At 36.6% G+C, this 23,157-nt stretch overlaps 1 protein-coding gene across 2 annotated transcripts in view; it reads left to right on the top strand.

Annotated features, from left to right (window-relative positions):
* Positions 1-16,453, top strand: part of LOC102697865 (E3 ubiquitin-protein ligase ARK2C) — a 39,971-nt gene extending 23,518 nt beyond the window's left edge. Inside the window, exons 2-8 of one of the 2 annotated variants that reach the window (XM_006627108.3) lie at positions 2,137-2,446; positions 2,936-3,061; positions 3,537-3,657; positions 4,898-5,002; positions 5,751-5,846; positions 9,219-9,325; positions 10,262-16,453. In XM_006627108.3, coding sequence (XP_006627171.1) covers positions 2,137-2,446; positions 2,936-3,061; positions 3,537-3,657; positions 4,898-5,002; positions 5,751-5,846; positions 9,219-9,325; positions 10,262-10,379 — 983 coding nt within the window. In that variant the 3' untranslated portion in view covers positions 10,380-16,453. The remainder of the gene's footprint in view (positions 1-2,136; positions 2,447-2,935; positions 3,062-3,536; positions 3,658-4,897; positions 5,003-5,750; positions 5,847-9,218; positions 9,326-10,261) is intronic. The other variant, XM_015340168.2, reaches the window with a different exon arrangement.
* The last annotated feature ends 6,704 nt before the right edge of the window (positions 16,454-23,157 follow it).

The raw sequence follows: 23,157 nt of genomic DNA, 5'->3' as shown, positions 1-23,157 counted from the left end.
AACTCACCCAGAAGTGTCAGATGGTAGCAGCTCTGCTAAGTATAGAATGGATTTGAGCTGTGTCACATGTCAGAAGTCAGCAAAAGAAGTTTAAATCGATACAAAAATAGACAAGAAGTGAAAAAAGTGGTGAAGAACAATATTTTTCCAGGTCAGTTTTCTTCAAAGATTGAAGATCTAGGTAGACATCTAAACACAGAGATACAGTAGCCAAAAAATAAAAAGAACAAAAGCATGAACTAAAGGTTGCTAAGGAGCTATATACAGTGCCTTGCGAAAGTATTCGGCCCCCTTGAACTTTTCAACCTTTTGCCACATTTCAGGCTTCAAACATAAAGATATAAATTTTTTTATTTTATGTGAAGAATCACCAACAAGTGGGACACAATTGTGAAGTGGAACGAAATCTATTGGATTTTTGAAACTTTTTTAACTAATAAAAAAATGAAAAGTGGGGCGTGCAAAATTATTCGGCCCCCTTGCGTTAATACTTTGTAGAGCCACCTTTTGCTGCGATTACAGCTGCAAGTCGCTTGGGGTATGTCTCTATCAGTTTTGCACATCGAGAGACTGAAATTCTTGCCCATTCTTCCTTGCAAAACAGCTCGAGCTCAGTGAGGTTGGATGGAGAGCGTTTGTGAACAGCAGTTTTCAGCTCTTTCCACAGATTCTCGATTGGATTCAGGTCTGGACTTTGACTTGGCCATTCAAACACCTGGATACGTTTATTTGTGAACCATTCCTTTGTAGATTTTGCTGTATGTTTGGGATCATTGTCTTGTTGGAAGATAAATCTCCGTCCCAGTTGCAGGTCTTTTGCAGACTCCAACAGGTTTTCATCCAGAATGGTCCTGTATTTGGCTGCATCCATCTTCCCCTCAATTTTAACCATCTTTCCTGTCCCTGCTGAAGAAAAGCAGGCCCAAACCATGATGCTGCCACCACCATGTTTGACAGTGGGGATGGTGTGTTGAGGGTGATGAGCTGTGTTGCTTTTACGCCAAACATATCGTTTTGCATTGTGGCCAAAAAGTTCAATTTTGGTTTCATCTGACCAGAGCACCTTCTTCCACATGTTTGGGGTGTCTCCCAGGTGGCTTGTGGCAAACTTTAGACGAGACTTTTTATGGATATCTTTGAGAAATGGCTTTCTTTTTGCCACTCTTCCATAAAGGCCAGATTTGTGCAGTGTAAGACTGATTGTTGTCCTATGGACAGACTCTCCCACCTCAGCTGTAGTTCTCTGCAGTTCATCCAGAGTGATCATGGGCCTCTTGGCTGCATCTCTGATCAGTCTTCTCCTTGTCTGAGCTGAAAGTTTAGAGGGACGGCCAGGTCTTGGTAGATTTGCAGTGGTCTGATACTCCTTCCATTTCAAGATGATCGCTTGCACAGTGCTCCTTGGGATGTTTGAAGCTTGGGAAATCTTTTTGTATCCAAATCCGGCTTTAAACTTCTCCACAACAGTATTACGGACCTGCCTGGTGTGTTCCTTGGTCTTCATGATGCTCTCTGCGCTTTCAACAGAACCTTGAGACTATCACAGAGCAGGTGCATTTATACAGAGACTTGATTACACACAGGTGGATTCTATTTATCACCATCAGTCATTTAGGACAACATTGGATCATTCAGAGATCCTCGCTGAACTTCTGGAGTGAGTTTGCTGCACTGAAAGTAAAGGGGCCGAATAATTTTGCACGCCCCACTTTTCATTTTTTTATTAGTTTAAAAAGTTTCAAAAATCCAATAGATTTCGTTCCACTTCACAATTGTGTCCCACTTGTTGGTGATTCTTCACATAAAATAAAAAAATTATATCTTTATGTTTGAAGCCTGAAATGTGGCAAAAGGTTGAAAAGTTCAAGGGGGCCGAATACTTTCGCAAGGCACTGTAATTCAGCCATAAGACTACTATAATTTACCTCTGTCTGAATGTTTCATACAGTAAAGTAAAATTTTGGTTTCATACAGTAAAGTAAATAAACAGTTTAGATGTTGACACGGCAGGATGTCCAATAAAATTAAATTAAAATGTAATTAAAAAGATTACCCAGGGTAACACTTACAGGTTGACACAAGTGACCGCAAAATATCCGAAGTACACGGAGTTCACTTACTGTTTTGTCGTTCCAGGGGCCCATTTCAATAGGCATCAGCACAGCCATGCTACCTCCTGCCGCCACTTCCACCTGGGCCCTCAGCCTCAGATGTCCACCGAATTCCCTCTCCCCCACCCTGGGCAGTCTCCGCCGGGCATGAGCCCCCATCTGCCCCCTGCACACCAGCACGCCTCTCCGCTTCATCAACCCCTGACCCCCCTGCCAGCCCCGCAGTTTCAAGATGTACCAGGACCCCCTTTCCTACCTCAGGCCTTACACCAGCAATACCTCATCCAGCAGCAGCTACTGGAGGCCCAGCACAGAAGAATCCTTCCCCACTCCAGGTAGCACACATTCTTCTGACTGAGCGCAGGGCCGTTGTCCAGCTCAGGTGTCCGCTATAAAGGAAAGCTACTTTTGGAATTCCAGTCCAAGTAATTATACTGGAACAGCACTGACACTAATGTTTATTACATCGTTTTTTCCTATCATAAAAGATTTACAACACCCAGTGATTCCAAAACACAGAGCCAGCCCTTTTAAATCCTTTTTTTTAGTTCTTTCCTAAGCTTAATTAGCCAATTCAGAATTACAAGCACTGCAGATGATATTAGTAGACTGTTTTGTAAATTACAGCAGTAAATGTATACAAGGCTTACTGAAAAGTATGTGCTTTTTAAAAAATATGGTTATGGGTTTAATTTATGCAACATGAGTGATTGACTTATTTGTACTGTATATGCAGTTTATCACAACACACAAAGGCAATTCAAAAAGCGTTCAGTACGAAAGTAGCTCTTTATAAAAACATGTTATCTTTGTCCCGTTTGCAGACGTACACAAGAGCGAGTCCCTCTTCATCCCCACAGGCTGCGCTCTGGTTATGACTACGCCCCTTCGCTACATGTTCCTCAGCCAATCGGACAGCAGCCAAGATATCTGGCAGAAGGCACTGATTGGTGAGTTAACGTCGAATATAGTCTCTGATAACAATTCATTCTTTTTGCTTATTATGAATTCTGGAACTGCTCCACCATATTTTTTCCCCCCGCACACTTGAAAAATGAAGAAATTGGGATTTTTTTACTTGTAAAATGAAAACCAAATAAACAGTCTGTGGTTCCGCAAATAATGAAGTAAGGTAGAGATGGATTTTAATGATTATTTATGAATTAATTTAGCTTGGTTCAAACTAAATGCTCCTTTATTGTTATACCATAGACCACACCCTAAACCATATTTCACCTAGATTTTTAGGTATCTTCTAACTTTGCAATAGATACAATAATTGTGCTTGTGCTGTTGTGTTCTGACATGAAGACATGAAAAATGATGGATATACCATTTATCAAGTTCTCTTTTTCCCTTAAAGTGACCTGGCAGCAATAAAGGGCTGATCTGTGGCTGAATATCTGTTTCTGTTTTTCCCCCCAGGGATCTCAGTGTCGATGCCGGACTCTCTCACCATCAGTTTCAAGTCCGGCAGCACTATCAACATTACTTGGCATCACCCAGAATGCATCACTTTCCAAGAAACACATCATCGACTCAAGTGGTAAGCTGGCGAACTGTATCTCTCTTCTTTTCAAAGGCCTTACCGTACAGTACAATTCAATTTTTCTATGCAGACACCTTGAATCTGAAAAACAAGGTTTGTTTTATGAACAATTGTAAAAAAAAGAGATCCACTTAAAAAACATGGTGATTCTAAAAACATTTATGAAGAACATTTTTAACTGAACATTTAAACAAGATAAAACAAATAGGGCTGGCATGGTGATGCAGTGGTTAGTGTTGCTGCCCTGGGGCCGTTGGTTCTATTCCTAGGGTGCCATCTGTGTGGAGTTTGTATGTTCTCCCCGTGTTTGCATAGATCTTTTTTGGGTGCTCCTGTTTCCTCCAGCAGTCTAAAGACATACTAGTAGGTTATTTATTAAATTAAATATCTATTACATGTTTCTGGAATCATTTTGAATTAAATGATCATTCATGCCTGGCTGTGATGCACTCAAGTAACTTTTGATATTGTGTTAATTGTCTAGTCACTACAGATCTCCACTTCGTAGTGATTGATGGTAACCTGGCTGCACAGTGGTACATTAATCATTTGCTGCCCTTCCTGTGGCTGCTGATATGACAACATTCTAGTAGTACAACATATTTACTGCTCATTTACCAATGCCTTTCTTGTGCGATGAGAATGTGACGAATGTTAATCGATATAATGAATTTAATTATGTTTTGTCTATGCTACAAAGTGACAGTACACCTGCTATTTAAAGGTTATGTCACTTTCATGATGATAACTTTGTGAAGGATCAAATATCAGAAATTTCACAACCCTCCTCAGTTACGAGGATTGAACCTGGGAGGCAGTGGCAAAGATGGAGTGGCGATATAAAAAATGTGCACAGAGATGCAGTGGACTGGCATCCCATACAGGGTGCCAAGTCCTTTCCAGGATAGGCTCTAGGTCCTATCACAGCCCTGTACTGGATAGAGCAGTTCAGAAAATGGATAGATGGATATGTGTGCAATTTTTTAAATTGTCAAGTTTTAATTCAAAGCTGCAGTCCATCAGAAGACGTTGATGTGATTGAGCTGTTTGGTAGTCTATCATTTGAATTTAACTTCGGTATGTCTAAACTGACATTAAGCCTGACAGATCAACTGACACAAAAATGTTTTGGGTGCAAATCAAAGCCTGTCCACATTCTTGTCTTGCTTTAAGTCAATCTAGAACAAAATATTCAGCAGGTATACCTGACACAGTTACTGTTTGTGATTTTTCAAAGGTTATCCATGAAATCCGAAACTATCCTTATCCACAACTGCACCTGCTTGCCTTGCAAGGACTCAACCCTTCACGACATGCCTCTGCGGTGAGAGAAAGCTATGAGGTGGGATTGATTTCTTTTCTAGGCTACGCCTGTCCCTTTTCATTTTCTGTTTTGTGATGACTAATGAAGGGATTATGAGTAGCTGAGTGCTGTCCTCTATGGCGTTCTTATACTCATGTCAGATGCAACTGAAAGAGGGAGTGAGTTCTTGTAATAACCCTTCCTAAACTGTGGATAATTGAGAAGTTTTTTATTTAAAAGCCATAATTTCAGTTCGTTTCAGTGTATTTAAGAATAAGATGAGGAAACGGAACTTGCCTGATCTATCTAATGCAAGTACCTGGTCTTCCTGCCTTAATTTATCTGAGTCCTTCTAAACACACAGGTCATTATGACTATTTGCTAAGCAGAGACTGTAATCCAGAGCGAGAATATGAAAATAATATATTAGATATAATACAAAATGAGGTGCACGGTATTTTTGGACACACAGTGATATCATCAATGAATATTAACATGGATAATTCTCCCTCACAGATGTCTGTATGGAAGAAGTCACTGACCATGAGATGATAGTTATATATTCTGATGCCACTCTCTCGAGATGCCCAGGCTTAATGCCCTCGTCTTATTAAATTCATAGTCTGTGAATCAGGCCTCTCAATGTGGCAAGTGGAAAAAAAAAAACGTCCCTACTCCCTGACAGAGGTGATGAAGGTGGTGTTGATTGTGTTCGCAAGCAGATATTCTTGTACTTGCTGTGAATAAGTCACACTGGTCTAATCCAGTCCTGTGGTGTTGATTGCAGGAGCTGTTGCAGCTAGAAGACAGGCTGGGAAGTGTGAATCGGGGAGCAGTGCAGACCACCATCGAGAGATATACATTCCCACACAAATACAAGAAGGTAAACTTTGCTTAATGTTCCTTAATGTTTTCATGATAGAAATAAATATGTCTGTTCATATATTAAATCAGATGTCTGTACTGTTTCTTCCTGAGATCATATTTCCAAGTACATTTGATGTTACCTGTATATTTTTATGGGTGAACAGGCTGGTTATTTTCATTGTTCCCCCTCTTGGAGAGCTACTGTACCTTTACACTGCTGTAACTGAATTTCTAGACAGGGTGGAATAAATTTGTTAATGGGTCTGCACAGCTCAGGGTTATCTGATTAGATAAGCCGCCTAGATAGAGTAAAGACACCAGATGGCTTGACAACTTTTAGGTGTATGCACAGCCAATGCTTTACTTAAAGGTAGGTTTAAACAGCAGAAAAGATTAAAGAAGAGATATAGTTGGGATAAAAATGGTCTAATATTAATTTTAGAATGACAGAGTCCTGGAGCAAAAACTTTTGTCATCCTCGCTTACAGTAGATTGTGTGCAGTATATACAAGAATTGCATTTTTATGTATTCTTGTAAACGAGCCAAAGTTTGTTGGTTGTTAAGAACAGTTTAGAGTCTGAGTTTGCCCTGCTAAGAATTATTTCTTTTAATGGGCTTACTTATTCAGATGAAAGTTTCGGTCTACATCTATGTGTTGAGGTTGGTCAATGGTAATATTTATGTGTCTCTGAAGGCCGAGCACACTGTTTCTGGCTCTGGAACTCCTTCTAACTGTATATACCGATCTTATTAATTGTGAGCATTTTATAAACTGTGCCTTAGGTTTGTTTAATAGTCAATTGTTTTTAAGGTATTGCCTATTTATTTCATAATTGAAGAATCTCTGAACATGCTTGTGTTTCCCTGTCTAGTAGGAGGTTTTATTATTTAATTTTTATATTTTGCCTGTGCTGAAGCAGGTGTGAGAACAAATAATACTTAACCTCTGTTAATGTCCCCTTTACATAATACAGTGTTTCATGCCCCAGAGCTAGACGTCTGCTACCCTGAACCTCTTTAGCCCCCTCCCCACACTGATTCACCTTTCCCCTGTTTCTTCTACCATAAAAGAGGGTGGAGATCTACTTCTCAGCCTCCTGTGGTGCAAGTACTCCACATGCTCTCTGTAACTAGCACACCCCTGTCAAGAATTAACGGCAATAAGCCCTTGTGAGCATCTTAACCTTCAGCCAGCTGCTTCCTTCTCTTCTCTCAGAAAAAAGGGCACCACTATCAGAATTCATGCAGGGTCTTTATATATGAATAAGTGGGCAAAATAATAATAGTAATAAATGTCTAAAATACTGGCACATGAGTTTACTGGCAGCAGTGAAACAGCCTGAGTCATTCAGATAGACAGCAATGTCTGGAATGAAATCATTGATATACACCTTCTCATCTGCCAACATATTAATGTACAAACGTGAGACTATCAGAGTTGCTAGGATACACATTTCGAGGGTCACTAAAATCTATTTATCTCCCACCCAGTGTCTGGCAATCCATGTAACATGAAAATTCAATAGAAATGTATGCATTGTCAAATGATTACTTTGACTAAAGCCATTTCACAGCTTCAAGCTAAATCATGGAACTGAAATACACAATATCAATAGCAACTAGGTCTTCATTTTTCTAAACTTATGGCAAACTAAAGAGAATGGAACTTGTGTAAACATATATTGAGATATAGTGCTCAGGTACCTGGAGAAATATCAGAGTCTGCAGTAATGGATTAATGATCCTAAAATGTGGTTAGAAGTAATTAAAGAATTGAATATTAAAGTGGTTAATTGATGTATTCAGTGTCAAATAATAGGGAATTCTCTGGATTAAGACTAACAGGAAACTGAAGAGGACCAAAGACAAGTTTTATATCTCTTTCTCATTTAAAGAATATTGGAATTTGAAGTAGAAAATGCATTCCTGAATATTCAACAGCTATGAATCAACTGCTCAAACTCTACTTAAAGGACATCAGCTCACTTTTTGTTTAATATAACTCAATTAAAAGTTTTGGAAGCAGCATGTTTTACTGTTATCTGAGCATCAAAAAAGAAGCTGACAGATTGAGAATCAAAGCCTTTATTTTAGGTAACACCTATGGCAGTGGTCCACAACCCTGGTTGTAGAGAGATATTGTCTTGCAGGCTTTAAAGAAGGCCTTAAATGACAGAGATCTGGAATACATGTTAACTCCTATTAATTATGCTACTGACTGATCCAATTCTGTCATTCAGAGCTCAGTTGAAATTAAAACCAATAAACACTATGGCTCTCCAGGAACAGAGTAACGAGTTTATTAGAATATAGAAGGTGCAAGTTTCACTTCTACCCCAAAACATGACTGATAGTGGAGCTGAGGAACCCTGAACTCCCAGGCCCCAGGCCCTGTTCATGTGGATATTGCATAGTCAGGTTTTCCATTCTGAAAATGTAAAAGTAATATTTGACGGAACTACAGCATTCAGATCCATGTTTCAAAATGGATGCCCGCAAACACAGCACTGGCTGCTGTATTACAGAAAGAGATAATGTATCTTAACACTGGTTAAATATATTTGATACTCTCAGTATCAGGATAATCAGCCTTTATAAGTACATAATAACATGTTTTTACATGTAGTTTGAATCAATAGTTACTTTTCTTTTTATACCTCACCAGTCTAGACAAACATTAAATAGTTTGACTCATCACTACAACCCTGGCACTAGTTCCAAAGGAAAGAGGACTGGGCACAAGGTCAGCCAATAATCCCACTTCTAAATCTCTTTTTACACACTGATCTCCATAGGATCTCTGTACAGAAAGTTGAATTATTTGGAGTGTTGAGGAGTCTCAGCTGCAGACTCATAGGTATTTAGAACCGGGCCTGGCCAATGTGACTTCACACTACCCCAGTGGTACACAGGAACTCCATAAACAATAGTTTTAGTTTATGTCTCTTGGCTTGAGTTTTTTGTGAAAATTGGAAAATAATACTTAGAAATAAATCTTGATTCTGCTATTTTGCATTATTTGTTACCATTAAAAGACAAAGGTGTACAGGAAAATTAACTACAGGGTAAATGATGCAAACTAAAAAACATAATAGCCACTTAGGTTAAACAAATACTGTACTTTACTGTCTGACTGTTTTGGTAATTTTAATAATTTTATATAAATAAACATGTGATGTGGCATATTACTTGAAGGGTATTCCTTTGTATTTGTATAATTAAAACACCGGGACCAGCTTTACTTTAAATGTCTGAAATGCAGCAAATCAAAACTCAATAGTAACAGGATAGCCAATGATTTTTAAATCTTACAATGTGTATTTTAACTAAGTTAATATAGTCACAGTGTATAGCATACATTACATTCTGAATTTGCTTCCTTTACAGAGAAGACCACAGGAGTTAAAAATAGCTTTGGATGCAGAGGAGGAGTCAGATATTGATGAGAAATGCACAATCTGTCTTTCTATGCTGGAAGATGGAGAGGATGTCAGGTAATTATCTCTACGTATTCTCCACAGTACATATCCATTACTATTGCTTGCAGTTTTCAAACTTTGACTAAAGCCATTTCACAGCTGACTAAAGCCATTTCACAAATTTGGTTTTATTGACATTGGCTTGTTCTGGTAACTGTAATTTATATCAAATTAAATTCAATTTCTAATTCAAACACATGGTTATATATTTAATTTTAATTTAATGTAGCTGTTAATTGAGTAACGGAGTTAGTTAGCTCTCTCTGGTTAGCTCGGTTATGTTGCAAATTGTGAATATACAGTATGCAGGAAAAGGTGGGAACCGATGTTTAAATTAGGAAAACCTCTCACACTGTAAAAGTTTATCAGGATGCTGCAGAACTCATCCTAGGCTCACCCACTGCTGTTTTGTATTTATAGTTTGCTTCTGTGTACTACATTCAAAGTAAAACACCTTATGTTTTCAGAAGCTGTGGGTTTTGATGCATTTTTATATCAGTGGCACCCATGTCTGTATATTTTATCCTGTAGACCTGAAGATGTGGCATACAATTTGTTGCTGGAAAGGAGTCAATTTTGAATAATCGGCAAAAGATTAAATTGCAGACATTGCAATACAATTAAACTTTTTTAAGAAAGATTCCCAGCTTGTAATGTGCTGAAGCGTCCAAAACTGCAGAAAATTAATGTTGTTATTTGAGTGGTGCCAGCAGGACACACATCTCTTTTTCAGCATCTTTTTTTTCATTTTCAGTAAAATCAGTGATCAAAGCTGAGATTAAAAGCATGGGATACTTAAGCGTGGACGATTTAGTGCTTTCTGTCACTTAGCACTTAGCTCATGACACTGGCAATCTATATGTAAGGAGATTTTATTTGTCATTGTGATATGAAACATAAGTAGCTTGACCTTTCTTCTTTTGTCTTTCTTTGGTTTTGTTTGTTTGATAGGAGATTACCCTGCATGCATCTCTTCCATCAAGCCTGCGTGGACCAATGGCTGGCAACCAGCAGGAAGTGCCCTATCTGTCGAGTGGACATCGAAACCCAGCTGACACCTGACAGCTGATGCTTCAGTCAGCCTGGAGTCCGACCCTGCCATTCCCTCGTCCCTCAGGCACATTGCCAAAAGCTTTGAGTCTTCATCACTTACGACCCTGCCTTCTGAGCCAGCTGAAGACAACTGGAACAGCACACTTGTATAATGCAAGGCAGTCTTTAGCCTGCGGTGGGAAGGCGGGATCTAGGTAGCAGTGTTGGGGCCTCACGTCTCTAGGGAGCTGGTTTTCCCAGACAAGACGAGTAGCACACCGCTATGTTTATTAAAGCCATTTCACACTGAAGGTACTACAATCCAGAGCATGCAGTCCTTAACCTGTTAAGGATTTGTACATATACCTCTATATTTCCTGGGGTTTCCTTAAAGAAAACAGAAGATTAAAATAGCCAGTTGCCCTCTTTGCCTAATGAACCTTGGTAGCTACAGTTTCATGATACGTGGTTTACATTTCAAAGCTTCTGTTTAACTCCACTAGGGAATTGCATTAAGCTATCAAATTTCATGTGGCTACAACTTCCTAAACTATTTTATTAGCTTAAGCCTTGTGGTGTTATGGGTTATGTGCAGTCTTCTTGTGAGTGCAGGTATCTGAGTACAGGAACTACTTCAATTCAACCACTACCTGGCAGAAACAGGCATCTGACTGGGCATGAATGCCCATTCACCGAAGAGTTAAAGAATAAATGCCTCATGTACAACAGAAAACATGAGGTGGGGGAAGGTCAGGTGTTTTGTAATGCCCTGAGCATGCAGAATATAAAAGCCAAATACATATTCCTGATTAAAATAGAGCAGAGTTCTTCTGTGATCATGCACAGTACAGAAAGTAGAGAGAGATAGGATGGAGATGGAGTGCCTGCACTTAGTGACTAGTGGTTGTTGTGGTGGTCAGGGCTCAGGCTGTGTTGGTTTATGTCTTTATTTTAATGGTGCCTCTATGGAGTGAAGTGGTGCCATCAAAATGCATGTTTTCATTGTTGGCTTAGGATGTTTTGTTAGCGTGAACTGAAGAGGGATGTCTGTGCATGAATTTGTTATCTGAGCAATGTGATTTTTTTTAGAAAAAAAAAGAAGAAACAACAACAAAAAATATTAGCACGATGTAAAATGACATTACTGACATGGAGTATCCTGTCCTCATCCTGTCATTTTTATGGCCTCTGATGGAACCCTATTTTGATGTATACCTTTTTGCCTAAAGAACAAGCACATGTGATAGATATTGCAACAACCTCTGTATTTTTTTAATATGACAACCATTCAGTGTTTGGAGAGGATGATAAGCTAGTGTGTATAATTTGTATTTTGGTGTATCAGATCTCCCTTTGTGGTTGCTATGCTGTATTGATAGAACAATGTAGAAAGTTCTGTGGTGGAAGCAGTATCCTCTTTATATTTCATGTGGACAGTATTGCTATAGATGATCGCATGATCACCTTAACAAACAGATGAGAGGAAAAAAGAAGCCATTCAATTCATAAACCAAACAAATCTCTGTCTATCTCAATCACACTGAGACTGTGACTGTTTGACAATGAGCGGGGCCGTGGTTCTTGTTTTTAGTTTATTTTTTAAAATATTAATTGCTAGTGATAGGGATACTAAATTCTTTTGTTCTTATTACTTTCAAAAATGCACTGTATTCTGAATTCACTTCAATTTTCTTGGCTCTATATGAGCATCTGTGCCTATCAACTTCTCTCGCTATGCACTCATGTGCTGCCTAGAAACAAACATCAAGGGATCCTTTTTAATATATTTTGTGCTGGATGTTGAGTCTCCATTTGAGAAAGATCTTCATAAAGAGAAGCCAGGCATGATGTCTGATGGATTTCAGGGGAGTAATGGAGCTTTGACCTCAGTTTCACTGGCACTTGCACATCCTCCAAAATAAGGACTGTTTGTAGTGGCCATGTACTCCACTAGTGACAATGTTAAACATGCTACACAGTAAAAACAAGTAGAAATCTGTAAAATACAACTAAGAGTGAGAAATCAACTCAGCTAGACTGAATATCAGGTGGGATAAAGTCACAATAAATTCAAGAGGGTGATTTGTAGAGAAGGTAACTGGCTCCTTCTCTATCTGTAGTTCATATAGACCTTTTGTGTACACCTAATAGGGCATGATTACTCAGAAGTTTATACTTTACTCCTCCTCAGTTCTAATGTTCAGAAAGATTGTGATAATTTTATTTCCAGCTTAAATGTGAACTACTGTAGGTAATACAAAAAAGCAACAAAAAAACTCAAGACAGAATTACTGTAGCATGCTCAGATATGTACTTAATGGACAATGTCGTCATCTGTTGGAGGGCTTTGACTTTGAGGGATAAAGTTTTACATCAAAGAGGAAAAATAATATCTGAGTGACATCTTCAAATGACACCAGTAAAAGCCAGACATTTGAATTTCGAATAAGATTATGTTTGGTGATTGCCATTAGTGTGAAAATAGAGCACCATTCCAGGTCTTGACAGATCTGATCCATTTAGGTAGTATGGTTTTTGAAGTGTAATGCTACTAAAATGATGTATTTAAAGCATGCTGCTAAATATTTCTAATATGCATGTTCTTGTGTTTCACTAAACCAAGGAAATTAACATTGAAAGGCAGGGATCTTAACAAAGTGGCTTGAGATGTGAGTACAGTATTACACACATTACTGAGGTTGTGGAGATCTTACAAATTGTATTCATATCTTTACACAGTCATGTCAGACATCAATTATGTGCTATAGGCTAGAGCTACACTCCTGTGTGATTCAGAACATGCTTTACAGATTCGTTCTTTTTTAAAATAATGGAATATTTCCCACTGCTAAGGAAGACAACATTGTTTCAATACAGTGACTTTCTGTTCTATGAAAGCATGAATTGCTGAAAATTGTGCTCAGCTGTTCACTAGTATAAAGAAAATGGATACTGCATCCCCCAACTCTGTGGAGTTTTCTATGGGAATTTTGATAGTTTACAGGGTGTTGTGAGTTGAAATGCCTTAAGTATTTAACAATCATAATTTATTACTAACTGTAGATATTGTGGGTACTTATTTAATTTTTATAGTTTTTTTGCAATTTTAATTATAATTTATTTATTTAGAAATAACACAAAATGTAAAAAAAAACAATTACCTCATTTTGCATTGTTTATGGGAATGCTTTGCATGTGGTGGTATTTTGCAAAAAAAACAAAACAAAAAAGCTAAAAATAAAGTCACATTTTAATTTAAGAGATCAGGGTGTGTGATGACAAGTGTATTAATGTGGTGCTGTTACTCTTGGATACATTCCATTAAAATGCAATTTTTATGATTCCTTATGCTGTGATCTAGTGGACAAACTGCAATATAGTGGAAATGGTTTTAGTATGTATTCTTTTATTTTTGCACTCTTTGTTCAGCTTGGCTACCCTTCCGTTGGCATATCTGGATTTTTTTCCTGATTTTTGTGTGTGCTTAGCTCACCATTTCATCTTTCAAACCAGGTGTTGTCTTTTGTTTTCTATCCACACAAGTACAATGCATATTCACTCATCCAAAACTGAACAACGCTTAAGTGCCTCAATTTTAGTGGCAAGTAAGATCTCTCCATTTTGTCCAAAAACGGCGATGCTTGCTGTTGGAAAATGTAATCCAGACTTGTTTTTTTTCTACAGCCATATTAGAAGAAATCTGGGATTAAGTGGTTGTTCCAAAAGCAGTCAATGTGCAATCTGCTGTGTGTTGCAAAGCCTGGAGTCTTATGAAACATTTTGTATCTTAAATTATGTTAGAATCTCAACCATGTAGCTCAAGGGAACAGTAATGGAAGCTAGAAAGTATTAGGGGGGGGATTGATAGAAAAACAAAACTGACCTACAGAGGATTCCATATCCAATATCAGATCTTTTGTTTTTTTTTTCATATTCATTGTTTAGATTTTTCAGCTCTTTCCTTCCTGATGTCTTACATCAGTACATATTTGTTGCCAATGTAAAATAAGGAATTCAAGGTACACTTCCAGGTCACAAAAGTACTTCAGCACTGCGAGACATACTTTCCAGCCCAGGGGTGAGGTTTTTTGTAAAGCTGAAGATATCCCTGCACCCAATAATCAATGTCAAATCCTCATGAATTTAAACAAAAGGAAGAACGCACTCTGTACATTTCTATACGTTTTCTAGAGACTACAGATGTCATCGCTCACACTCACTTGCTCACCCCAACCAACCTACACATTCTAAGGACGCTTCTCTTTATTTGATAATTTTTTTGATCTGAGTTGAAAGACAACTGTAAAATCACGACTGAAAATGCTAAGGGAAAGGGTTTTCATTGCAGCTGCTGAAAGGCTAACAAAATGGAAACTAGAAAACGACCATATTTAATTCAGTATGAGACTTGCCTTCTTACATGCTTAACTCAGTGACAACCTGGAAAAGCCAACCATGTGGCAATCTCTTCTGAACATGGGGTCATAAACCACTTAACCATCAAATAATTATCTGAAAATAGACCAAGAATGACACTATTTGTGCAGTATAGCAGAGTCAAGACCACAATGGCATGTATCTCCTGCTTCAGTCCTGCTCCACTGTGTCATTGCTCTCATTACCTAAATAAATCAAAATTTCTCTGAGTGAATAGTATCTGGACTTAGTTTTAAATCTACTGACTCACAGAGTTTAAGAATTTAGCCATAATATTACCTTATTGTAAAAAATAAGTACAGTATCTTAAAGCACAAGCTAATGCATGTTTTTCTCAGGTCTGAATATATACATAACACGTATATTTTAATATACAATATAAATAGATCAGATTTACATTGACTATTACATATGATTACATTTTGCTGCTTTAAAAAAAAATGTGCCAGTGGAAGGGGAGCCTCTATTTTTTTTGTCCAAGGAACTACTGTTTTGCTGTAACTGCGCAAATGTTTTACAAAATAGAATATTTTATAGAAAAAATAGAAATATTTATCATTAATATTAAAGCAATAGCTCATTAATGATGATGAAGAAGTACTAGAAAAGTGTATAATGTGTAAAGTCTTAGTTTCACTTTTGGCGGATTTTGTACTTTATTTATTACTACTACTAATAATTAAAAAAAAATTGCAACGCTAAACCCAAACTGTTTTGTTCATTTTTTTATTTCAAAGCTTGTACATGATCCTTTTTGTATGTGTTTTTTAAATAAATTGCCTAAAATTCAAACCTGTTGAATGCGTTGTATTCAATTAAAACAATTTAATTTTAAAAAGCATAAACTATTAACGAATAGACATACTGCAGTTTGGGTTTTAAAAAACTCCCTTTAACTAGAAACAGTTTTATTTTAATTAACATTGTAAAAAATCAATTGTTAATATGCATTTGTTTTAATTCTTAGGTTATAGCTTTCATGCCTTTTTCTTTTCTCACACAGTTTCCTCTTGGAACAGAAATGTTCCGAGACAGCGAACATAACATCATCACTCCCATTCATACTGGCTTCTCATAGATCTTTCCTTGCTGTTTCCTTTTAAGCGGAGCTCAAATTGCCAAGCTGGATGCTGGTTAGGAAAGGAATTGAGTTAGATTTTTAACTATAATTTTTTTCTCTTGTTAATCTGAGTCTGCTACAGTCAGTTTTAGTTGCATAGCTACAAGCTTTTCTGTATCTATTGAGTATGGCCTTTACTTGATGATGCAAAACTATTTTTCTTTCAATTTTCCTCCTGGAAAAAGTGCTTCTGTGAGGGATACAAGTACATTATACTTTATATCCTTCCATGGACAAAGGGTAATTCTTTAAAAATCAACCTTTTTCTGTGCTCTTCCAGAATCTTCATTTAAAAGAAACAAGAGCTGGCTGTTCAGCTGACTATTTCTAGTTTGCCTTGGAATTTCACCTTTCTCTCATTTTCTGAAGGTTATTACCCTTCTTTGTGATAAGAAAATCTTTTAGATTATTGCTTTAAAGGAATGGACAACGTAATACATGAGTGAAATGTATTTTTGAAGAGAATATGTACTGTATTACTTTATTAATATAAAAAGTGAACGTATAAAGGCACCCAAATGTGCAGATATGTATCTGATATGTTCTTAATTAATTAAAAACAACAGTGTTAATAATCAAACACATCTTAATGTTTTTTTACAACTGTACTGTTTTTGATATTGTATGAGCTTACTATATAGTAAGGTAATCTGTGTATTTTACCAAAATCCTGCACTTAATTAAGCAAAATAATGTTCATATTCTACCTGAATTAAAATTGAAGGTGTTAAGCAGCTTGTTCTAGCATAATTAACCTCAAACTTCTACAAGATACAAAAAATAAAATATCATACACTGTATAGGTAGTCTAAATTATTATTTCTGTTTCATTAGGAAAGTGTCATATTTAGGGAAATGTGCTTGGATTGTGTTCCCTAATTTGAGTTTTGGAATTGTGTTGATATAGCAATGACTGGAACTGCTGGATTAAGTTCATATGTGTTAGGATATATAAAATTCACAGTAAGCCATTTTTAATCTTTTTAAAATTTCAAGTGTTAAAATTTAGATCAGGAAACAAATATGGGTTTTTAATCTAATGCTTTCATTTTGAAGTATTCTTGGAAATTCATCATGAGCCCTAAAAGTATATTGTGCTTTATAACTGATTCCTCAGGTGGTGCTAAGCTCACACACAACTCAAAAGTACATTAAGTATATGTACATTTACTATTTCACTAATTATATATTCTTTTTAAAAGGGAATGCAGTCCCAATTTCTCGGAGCGTTTATTACAGTACGTCTCGGTAACAAACAAAATTGATAGTAATTTTAGTGAATTAAACACAAAATCATAACCTTTGTGAAAGTCCTGCATAGTTGCCATTCTGTCACAAATGCCTGGTCTCTCGAGAGTGTTTGCGCGAATTGCGAGCTGAAGCAGACCTTCCTGCTCACTAGTCACTGTAATGAGTGATGTAATGAGAAGTACGATAAGTACACCGATATATAGTTTAGTATAGTTTGTGCAGCAGATATTTTACTGTAGAAATGTTCCAACATGATCTGTCCACAGAGTTAACAAGTAAGCAGTATTTGTCAGATAAACCGTGTGGAAGTAGACATGGTATGATGGTTCAAGATCACTTATATCTGCAACATATTCACAAATATATCATGAAAGTGTCAAATCTCTCTGAAATATTTTTTGTTGCAGGTGGACTGACATTTTATCGCACATGTGTAAAATTGTAATGGTGATTAACGTGTCATCAACAGGTTTGATTAATGTTTTTTTGTGTTTGTGTCTAAATCACGTGCCAGTTCACTGGTCTCAGAGCTATAAATGCCATATGTCATTCCAGGTCATAGCACAAATGTTGTATGGTGCTAAGGTCTGTAGGGTATCTACAGCATGATAATCCTATTCTTATCTAATAGGAAACCTGTTGCTACATGATCGGAGGACATGCTGCTGCTGCTGAAATGTTGTAATTTCAGGATTTGCTTGCAGGAAGGACGGCAGATCAGGTTCCAGCACTTGATCAAAGTGATGATGTGGGGTCAGGTTGCCATTAATCACCTTGAAGTCGACATCTTTTCGTCTGTCGTAGACAACAGTTAGCACATGTTTGTGTACATTTGTGTCACACTCACTAATGTCCATCAGGGAGGTCTACACACCATGATTGATCTGAGGACTGTTCAGTTCCCCACTTAAGGTGGTGCTTTAACAAGCCACTATAGAAAGCAAGACATATCTATTCCTTTCTGCTTTTTTTATCTTGATTTTCAATTACTTGAATTTTAAGCTAAATTGCCTTATCACCTGTGCCCAGTCAGCTCTGTCACCAATGATTTAGTGCTTGAGTATATCATAGTCTTGAATGCCTTAAATGATCAATTAATAAAATGAAGCATTTAACTTATCCAAATTTCACATATTTAATTTTTTTAAAGCAGACATAGTGCAACACGTTTATTTTAATGTTCAGTATATTGCAACATACAGTACAATATATTTCAATGTTGTATGTTCAATAAACCTCTTACATGTGGGAATTGAACACTGCCTTTCTTAGTGTAAAGGGGAACTGCAACACTATTTTTATATTTTGGGGTTTGAAAGAAACAGCATTGATGAGTCCATTTCAAACCACAATAAAAGTAAAATGTACACATTAACTTGTAAAACATCCAATTTAAATCACAAAATAGATTAGATTTCCAGGCATGCACAGTGCCACATTGTGAGATTCAGAATGAGGCAACAAGATGTCTGGTGACATACAGTATTGCAGCCTTATTACATTATAAACAAGCGGGCTTGTGAATACATTGCTTTTAATCCAATAGAAATATTGATTTAGATTTTGAGACGTTTTGCTGACTGTTACATCCCAGTGTGTGGTCTGTGTGTGTTTTTTTTTATGTTCCACACTGCTGACCCTTGAGTGTTCTCCCTTCCCCATTGGCCCACCATTACACCACACTTTCTGTATGACATTGTGATCAATTAGCTTATCAGCCAATCAGAGTGCATCTTATTCAGGATGACTTCGTAGGACCGTTTGACTTCGGTCCTACAGTACTTGGTTTTGGTTATTGCTTCGGCTTTGTTGGTTTGTTGTTTTGCTTTGTGTGTGTGTATTTTTGTATAGCTTCAGCTTTGTTGTTTTGTTGGTTTCTGTTAGTTTGTTTGTACTCTTGTTTGTTTGTGTGTTCATCCTTGTTTTGCCATTACCTTGCTCTAACGTGTTACATGTTCAACTTTTGTGTTCTTTGTACCCTGTTCCTGTTGATTACACTCGTTTTCCCTTATTTGTATTCCTAATTCACTTGTGTTTTTGTGTGAACTTGTGTATAAGGTTAGTTTAGGTTGTTGGGTACATTCTACACACTTAGTTGATTTTGTGTTAGTAACACTAGTTTAGTACGGGTGAGTGCCGTTTGTCTTGTATGGTTTTGGGTAGTCAGTGGAGGTTAGCTAGGGTGTTGAAGACGCCAAAGACCGTGTGTTTCAGGTTTTCTTTTGTAGTCAGGTTATCTTTCCCTCACCTTCTTAGCCAGCTCCGTTTTGTTTGTTTTTTTTTCTTTGGCACCACTCTAGTTCCTTACCCTTGTTATCACGCTTCCTAGTCCCTCACCAGAACCCATCTGCTTCCAAAAGAATTATAATGTTACACCCCTTTACCCCTAGATGCTTGGGGTCGTAAAAATAACAAATACTACTTACTTGTTAAATTTTTTTATGTAGATCATGTTGGAACATTTCTGCGGTGAAATGTCTGCTGCACCACCTACAGTATACGTATTCGCCTGTACATTACATTACAGTGACTAGTGAGCAGGAAGGGCCACATAACAATCTGTGGAACTTGAATGCAAGTTTGTAACAACATGGTGATTTACAGTACTTTCACAAAGTTCACGATTTTGTGCTTCATTGGAAATTTGTAAAATATTTCTATATTGTCACTGAATTTGTTTCATTACCTACTGTAGATTGAATAACTGGTCTGAGAAATTGGGACTGCAATTCCCCTTTAAAAACCATTCAAGTGATCCAGGTTTGGTCCCTGTCCCAAATTCTTTCCCCTAAATGTTTCAAAACATTAAAGATTATTTTAAGTCTTAGTCTGAATTAATTGGGAACACTGAAAGTGAAACACTGTTTACTGTTCAAAAATGCAAAACCTTGTATATACATGTCTGTTTGATTGAAATGTGTCTTCTAATTTATTTTAAGCTTAACTGAGAAGTGAAAATGTATTTAGCAAACAACATTTAACTTTAAAGTTTTATTTTTTAAATGAATATGATTAAGATATTAAAAAGCACCTGAATAGAGTTAACTAGAAGTATTACAAGTACAACCCCATTTCAGGGTTTGTACAGGATACAGGTCTTGTTTGACTTTTCAGGACTACCATTAAGTTGGCAGATACTTTCACTCAAAAGCACTCCTGGTTATTCAAAACATTGCAGCTACAAATATACTGTATATATTAATATGAATATTAATATTAATATTATTATTTTGATGTGCTATTATCTTTGATATATGATATAATACAATATAAGCCTCTCAATCAAGGTGAAAAAAAACCCACAAACACCCCTGGTCTCTAAATAATTTGATAATAATTTTAATTATACTTGGCAAGCTAACATTTTGGCAGCTCTATCAACAGTCACAAAAACATCTACTGCTTTTAATTATAAATAACTAAAATGGATGATATGGCAACAAGACAGCACAATTTAAAGTTTTTCCATGCAAGTCTAGACAATGAATTTGCAACAGAAAAAAGACGATATCATGTTTTAAATATATTCCTAAAATGAGAGACTACTCAATTTTTTAATCTGGGTTTCTCTTTTGTAGTATTTCATTACACAACAAAACATGGTTTTTCACACTTTTTCCCAAACCAAAAAGGGTAACAAAAAAGAATACTTGGCATCTCGTACATGTCTGCATTTAGTGTGATAATGCAAACTAAAAACAACAAAAGCCCAGGGGTACATTTTATGCATGACAAATTACTTTTGCCCCAGCTCATCTAAATCATAATCAATGTCATTTTCCGAAATCTACACACACCATAAACAAACCTCTCTTGTCACATCTAACATATCCTTCCTCCACCCCATCTCTGGCTTTGCTACCTCTTGGTTAGCTCTTCACTATGAAGGGAGGTCTGAGCCTCAAACACATCTAATTCTTGAATCATGTATTTCTTAAGAAATGCTACAGTATTTGTGCATGGATGTTGTGACAGAATCCAGATGTTAATTAATGTCTTTTCAATAAACTCTGTAAAAAAACTTTGGTTCAGTAATATCCACACTGAGAAGCTTCATCCCACATAATGTCTGCTCCTACTTTCTCTTACAGCCATGTCTTTCTTATCACCAAAATCACCATGGTACAATGCAGAGTATCCCGTAAATTCTTTCTTTTTTCTTTTTTAAGTTAGTTTTGTCCCACTTGCTCAACACAGTTTAGGTTCTCTCACATTTTATGAACCAGGATTGGTTGCCTTCACAGCAACTGCCTTTAGATGCCTTTCCAGTCATCAAAAAGATAAAACTGCAAACATTTTATTCATGTTTTTGTTTTTATTGTTAACCAGTTCGGAGTTTAAAGGAGGGTTTTAAGATTTGGAATTACCAAGTGTTTTTCCTTGAATTTGCCAAGAGTCAACCTACTAAGCTAAGGTAGCAACCCTTGGAATGATAGGTAAGGCATGATGACTGTGCTGGTTGTTCTCTGAAACACACACTGTTGGCACCTTCCCCTTCTCATTCGCACTGCGAGCCCACAGAAGGAACTGCAGAGTTTGCACTGTCTGGAGGAGTGATGTGACTCTCATGAAAACCCCTGCAAGCTAACGGTACTGTAAGTCACACTGAGAACCTGTGATGAATGGAGTATAGGGCATAGCCTGTCCTCCAAAAGGAAATGAATTGCTTCATCTTATACAGGAAAATACATAGATTATAAGAGTAGTTCTCAAGTTTTTAATGAGAGAATAACACTGTGGGGCAAACAAACCTGGAGGATCTTAGCAGCAGATTATAAAAGAGAAAATGGAAATGCAGGTACCTTTAGGCCTCTAGACTTTAACTTTTCTATTCTGAACCGTCAGACAATATAGAAATTTCCATTATTATCATTAATTCATTTCTACACATTCATTTAAGCTTTTGTTTTATATATGTTATTTCATCTTAGACTTTGAAACCAACGGCAAATAACTGAAAAGTTTCACATCAGAAAGTGATTTTTTTTCAGTGTTTCATCTTTCATTTTAAGGGAAACAATATTGAATCAAGAAATAATATTGATTTACAGCAGAACAGACTTATGGTGACAGTCTGTAGACTGATTCTCCAGAGCTTGTTAAATTGTGGTAAAAAAAACAAATACAGTGTTTAGGAAAACATGCCAGTTGAAAATGTATCTTATGACTGTATGTCATGTGGTTGGTTTAAAAGTTATGAGTGCTTTTGTTTAAAAATCGTATTTCAGCCATATTCCAATGGCACTGTCTGCAGTGTGCAGTCCACATTTTACAGTCTATGAATGTATACCATTTTATACAGTATATTGTCAGATTACCATTAAAGTAACTTGAAAGTAACTGTTGACTCTGCCTTCAAACATGCCTTTGAAATAATTGCTTAGCTGCCTCCCCAGTGTAAAAAACATACAAAAGCATGAAGCAGTAAAATCTAATATAAAAATTAAAAGCAAATTTCTATTCATGATATGCAGTTACAAAACGTAGCTGAGTTATTCTGTCTTTTTTAAAGTATCAGGGTTCAACAGGGTCTTGCAGAAAAATATTAATATTTAATACAAAATATCTTGAAGCCCTTAAGAATTGTAAGTATTAAGTATAATAAATAATTTTAATTCTGTATCATTCTTCAACCATTTCAAAATACATGCCATCACTGTCTTTATCTCTATGTGGCATAATGTCAATAAAACATTGTTTTTCAATGGAATTAAACCTAATTTATTATTAAATCCTGATAATGATATAAAAGCACAGTAGCAGCAACCCCCTGATGAGTCATACATACTACACGTGGTGGCACAACAGAGTGTATAGGAGTGTAGAACAAAGTGTATAACAGGCAAACCATTAGTTTAAATTTTTATAGATCCCTCTGAGACAGTCATTGAAAAACTAATGAGAACATAAAACATAAGAAGGATGACTAGTGACAGGCCATTTGTCCCATTTACCTTGGTTAGTTAATAGTAGGTAATTGATCTCTCATATTTCTTTAAAGAAGCCA

Source organism: Lepisosteus oculatus, chromosome 3 (assembly GCF_040954835.1).
Source record: "Lepisosteus oculatus isolate fLepOcu1 chromosome 3, fLepOcu1.hap2, whole genome shotgun sequence".
Lineage (NCBI taxonomy): Eukaryota > Metazoa > Chordata > Actinopteri > Semionotiformes > Lepisosteidae > Lepisosteus > Lepisosteus oculatus.
Note: the sequence above shows the minus strand (reverse complement) of the source record. Positions and strands in the feature narration are given on the sequence as shown.